This window comes from Priapulus caudatus, unplaced genomic scaffold (genome assembly GCF_000485595.1).
Source record: "Priapulus caudatus unplaced genomic scaffold, Priapulus_caudatus-5.0.1 Scaffold1660, whole genome shotgun sequence".
Classification (NCBI taxonomy): domain Eukaryota; kingdom Metazoa; phylum Priapulida; class Priapulimorpha; order Priapulimorphida; family Priapulidae; genus Priapulus; species Priapulus caudatus.
This window is the reverse complement of record NW_014578721.1, coordinates 52,335-57,293: the sequence shown is the minus strand read 5'-3', so window position 1 is coordinate 57,293 and position 4,959 is coordinate 52,335. Positions and strand designations below refer to the sequence as shown.

The window sequence follows — 4,959 nt, the reverse complement described above, 5'->3', positions numbered from 1 at the left end:
CTCTCTCTCTCTCTCTCTCTCTATCTCTATCTCTCTACTCTCTATCTCTATCTCTCTCTCTCTCTCTCTATCTCTATCTCTATCTCTATCTCTCTATCTCTATCTCTATCTCTCTCTATATCTCTATCTCTATCTCTCTATCTCTATCTCTATCTCTATCTCTATCTCTATCTCTCTCTATATCTCTATCTCTATCTCTCTATCTCTATCTCTCTCGATCTCTCTATCTCTATCTCTATATCTCTATCTCTATCTCTATCTCTTATCTTTCAGGAGCAGCGTGACCAGCAACCGACAGTGAGCGGCGAACCGCAGGTCAAGGACACCTTCTGGAACGACCTTGAGGCGGGCAAAATCAACGTCTTCGAGAGCGACCTCTACACAAAGGTCAAAGGTCGCTGCAAGAAGCCGGCCTCCTACAACGAGGACTCGATATTCAGCACGATCTTCAGCTCGCCGGAGAAGCAGAGGGAGAGGAAGGGGTCGGACGAGGTCGAAGGTCAGGGGAAGAGGAAGGGGTCAAGGTCGGACGAGGTCGAAGGTCAGGGGAAGAAAAAGAGGTCGGATGAGGTCGAAGGTCAGGGGAAGAGTAAAAGGTCGAGGTCGGACGAGGTCGAAGGTCAGGGGAAGAAGAAGGGGTCGAGGTCGGACGAGGTCGAAGGTCAGGGGAAGAGTAAGGGGTCAAGGTCGGACGAGGTCGAAGGTCGCAAGAAGCAGCAGAAGCAGCGACGGCGGAGTCACGAAGAGACGGAGGCGGCGGCGGCTGCTGCTGCGAGTAACGACCTCACGTGCGGTAAGTGCGGACGCGCCACGTCGACTACGATCAAACCTGTGTAGAAGGGTCAAACCTGTGCATAAAGGTCGCTCAAGGGTTATTCCTTAGTGGTGGCCTCTATGGACAGGTGTCGATTCTCTGGCACTTGTTTTCGTTGCTTCTACAGAGCTTCAACGTTGTTCTTTCTTTTGTTTTTCTTTCTTTCTTTGTTCTGTTTTTTTTTTTTTGTAGTTTGAAGTCTGATTTCTCCAGACTTCTACGAGCGGGTTTCTACTTTCATGGCAAGAGATGCGTTGAAAACGTGAAGCGTCAGCATATTAAGCGTGTATGAGTTATACCGATTATTAACTTTAATTCCTAATAAACTATTTAGAAAGTTAGTTATTCCGGCTTTTAGTTCGCTTCTATTCGATTCTGATGTTAAAAATTCCATGGCACATTTTTATTTCTAGTTAACTAATTATTATACTTAATTTCCTAATCGATTTTTTAGAAATTAAATGATATCAACTATCGCTGACATTCTCCGCCCCCTTCGCTAGGTCGCTTCGCTAAAGTACCGCGACGTTTCGTTCCTCCAGGTGGCGCCGGCGACAAGTCGAAGTACGCTCGCGCAGTACAGCGTGAGCCAGCCAGGCGAGCTTGTCCCCTTGAGATTGTCCTTGACCTCCGACGACCCCTGCAGCGACGCCAGCAGCCCGCGCGGCGGCGCCACCAGTCCCCGCGTCACGACGCCCGACGTCGCCGTGGCGACCCCGGACGCGACCTCCCCGCGACCCCGCGACGCGTGCGACGTCTCGCCAGGGGGCGCCGGGGCGACGTATCTCGGCTGGACTCCCGTGCCGAGTCCGAGTCCGACGGGTAACAGTCCTGAATGCGACGACGTCTTCACGCTAGATGGGCGCCGGTGGGAGAGCGCGCCGCACGCGATAGATGGCGCCACTGGCTCGATATCGCGCGACGGCGACCGTAAGGACGAGACAGAGGGCGCCACGTCGCGCGAGGACGATCTTCGCGCAAAACACAAGAGTAGGTCAAGTGAAAAGCGAGGCCGCAGGCAAAAGTCGCGCAGCAAAAAACACAAGAGCAGCTCTGAGTTGGGGCGCGAGGGTGCGTCGACGGCCAAGGACAATTCCGTAGATGTGTCGCGAGATAAACACAAGCACGTCTCTGCGCGGAAGGACAAGAGCGCTGACGTCGCGATGCACGTCCACAAACACAAGGCCATCTCTCAACGTCCAGAAAAACACAAAGGCATCTCTAAACACAAAGACAAACGCAAGGACGTCGCTGCGCACGACGAGAAACACAAGTGCATCTCTGCGCGCGCAGACGAACAGAAGAGCAGCTCTCCCATCGGCGAAACTCGCTGCCACGTACCGTCGACTGACGCCGGCGCCACCTGTGATAGCAACGTGTCGGCGGTCGGTCGCCATGACGACGACGACAGTGGCATTTCGCTGTCGCAGACGCCCCGCGCGTTCGACGCCCCGGACACTCCGATCTCCACTGCCTCCTCATCCTCCACGGCATCCCTCTCTAGTCACAACGTGGCGCGCGGCGCCCCCTACGACGTCGTCTGCGCCGCGGGGTCGGTGGCGCCACCTCCGGGCGACGCGCCGAAGCGCGGCGCGCCGAAACCCTTGTCGGACGACGCTGGCACGGTGGCGCCTCCTGTTGGCATGCGCGACGCGGGAAGTCGCGACGGCGCTTCGTCCGTGCGTTCGGACGAGAGAGTGAGGGACAGGGAGCGAGCGAGGGAGAGATCCGGAGGAGGAGGAGGAGGAGAAGGAGGAGGGAGAAAAGAGACTCAGCTCTCTAGTCTGCTGGATAAAGCTGCAGGTGAGGCGACCAACGCGAGAGCGGGAAGGAAGCCGCGGGAGATGCGCGAGAAGGAAGCCGCGGGAGATGCGCGAGAAGGAAGCCGCGGGAGATGCGCGAGAAGGAAGCCGCGGGAGACGCGCGAGAAGGAAGCCGCGGGAGATGCGCGAGAAGGAAGGGGACGTAAACAAAAGGGTTATCGTCGCAAAACTGACTCGAATGTACAACATAGTAAAATATAGTAATACGGTTAGACCTCGATTATCTGAACGAGACGGGCGCGGAGTATTTTGTTCGGATAACTGATTGCTCTGATAACTGATGGTCTAGTGGCTTATTAAATATTCACGGGACCTTGAGATCTTGTTCGGATTATCCGAAATTCGGATAACCGAGGTTTGACTGTACTACGAATACTATAATAGTACTGGAAATATAAAAATATTGTTTTTTTATGCGGTTGCACTTAACGATTGAACAACATCTTCGTTGTTCATCATTAATGTGATAATTCTAACGAACCAATTGGAGAAGCGATTTAACACTATTCTAACGAAAATAACCTGTTATCGTCGGAGAATTACTCGTGATTATCATTGATTGATGGTCGAGCTCGTTAAAGAGGTTCTGACATGCATTTATCCATGCGTTTCAAGGAAGCAGGGTTATCATTAGGGTTAGTGTTAAGGTTAGGATTAAGGTTATCGTTAGGGTTAGAGTTAGGGTTAGAGTTAGTGTTAGTGTTAAGGTTAGGGTTAGTGTTAAGGTTAGGGTTAGTGTTAAGGTTAGGGTTAGAGTTAAGGTTAGGGTTAGTGTTAAGGTTAGGGTTAGTGTTAGTGTTAGGGTTAAGGTTATTGTTAGGGTTAGTGTTAAGGTTAGGGTTCATACAGATATGATAGTGACATGCCTTCATCCATGCGTTTCTCTTTCGCGCGCGCGTGCAGGCACGGGGAAGGAGGCAGGGTTCGAGCTGGATCTCGAGACAGAGGAGGCGAATCGCACGTGGACGGAACAAGTGAACGGCAGCGACACGGACGACGAGGCCGACCGACGGATCGGAAGCGGTGAGTCACGCCGCGGTAACCACGACGACCGACGGCTTATTGCTCCGCGTTGCCACGACGACGCGTGCAGTCGGACCATGTTGGGGCATTTCCGTCACTTGCGTGCGTGCGTGCGTGCGTGCGTGCGTGCGTGCGTGCGTGCGTGCCTGCGTGCCTGCGTGCCTGCAATGAACTTGGGCCATAATATGAATATTGTTTGTTTGCCCTCACCCGACCGACCCGCCAAAAAGGGGCCGACTCAAAATTTTTTATTGATCTTTCCCATTCTTTTTTTTTTAAACAAATTGTACCACTGTACATAAATCTGTAGGCAATACATTATATGTACCAAGCAAACCAAACATTCAACATAAAAGGTATCTCCACACAAGCGCACCCGAGCATGTAGACACCATGCTAAAGTCATTACGATATAGAGTGACGCCGCAGAGCAGGCTACCCCCGAGCATGTAGACAACCATGCTGAATTTGTAAAAAGACTCCCCCGAAAAAAAAGCCTACTTACTTACCCAAACTTTTCAGCCTGGGTCGGGTGAGGGCAAACAAATATTTTTTTAATTGTGGCCTTATTAGTTATACATGCATATTGTATATGTAATTTATACCATTTTCTTCCATGTAATTTTCACGTTTTTTACACGCAATTTTTACATGTAATTTTTACATGTATTTGACATGTAATTTATTCATGTATTTTACATGTAATTTATTCATGTATTTTACTTGTAATTTATACATGCGTGTTATTTAATGCGTTTCAGGAGAGTTTCGTCAGGCTGTGAAGGACGGCGACTACCGGACGGTGCGTCGCGCGGCGAGGTACAGCGAGCTTGAGCTGGCGGGGAGCGACGCGTCCGGCATGTCCCTCCTCATGGTCACCGCCATCTCAGGTGAGTGTCGCTAGCGCACCCTGCAGGGAAAAAATTAAAATTAATTTTTCGGGGGCTACTTTTTAAAATGAAAATAGCACTCTAATATTTGGTTTGCATTGAACGGGGGGCTCTTTTTGGCATTTCCGGGGCTCTTTTTGGCATTTCCGGGGCTCTTTTTGGCATTTCGGGGGCTAAATCGCCCCGAGCCTCCGTGTATTTTTTTCACTGGCCCCCTGTACTAGTGCCACATGTGCCAGTGACCCATGTGCTAGCGCCCCCTGTTGGTGTGTCGGTTAATTGTTTCTTGCACTTGTTGGCGTGTCGTGTTGTGTCGTTGCGTCATGTGATGCATTCACTCCCCTCTCCTGACTCTCTCTCTCTCTCTCTCTCTCTCTCTCTCTTTCTCTCTCTCTCTCTCTCACTCTCT

The 4,959-nt window shown here is 51.2% G+C and overlaps 1 protein-coding gene across 1 annotated transcript in view; it reads left to right on the top strand.

Annotated features, from left to right (window-relative positions):
* LOC106817280 (M-phase phosphoprotein 8-like) overlaps positions 1 to 4,959 on the top strand; it is a 15,328-nt gene that overhangs the window by 1,912 nt on the left and 8,457 nt on the right. Inside the window, exons 3-9 of the mRNA XM_014821937.1 lie at positions 274 to 793; positions 1,357 to 1,515; positions 1,580 to 2,227; positions 2,567 to 2,617; positions 3,541 to 3,660; positions 4,422 to 4,550; positions 4,805 to 4,824. Of these exons, the coding sequence (XP_014677423.1) occupies positions 274 to 793; positions 1,357 to 1,515; positions 1,580 to 2,227; positions 2,567 to 2,617; positions 3,541 to 3,660; positions 4,422 to 4,550; positions 4,805 to 4,824 (1,647 nt within the window). The remainder of the gene's footprint in view (positions 1 to 273; positions 794 to 1,356; positions 1,516 to 1,579; positions 2,228 to 2,566; positions 2,618 to 3,540; positions 3,661 to 4,421; positions 4,551 to 4,804; positions 4,825 to 4,959) is intronic.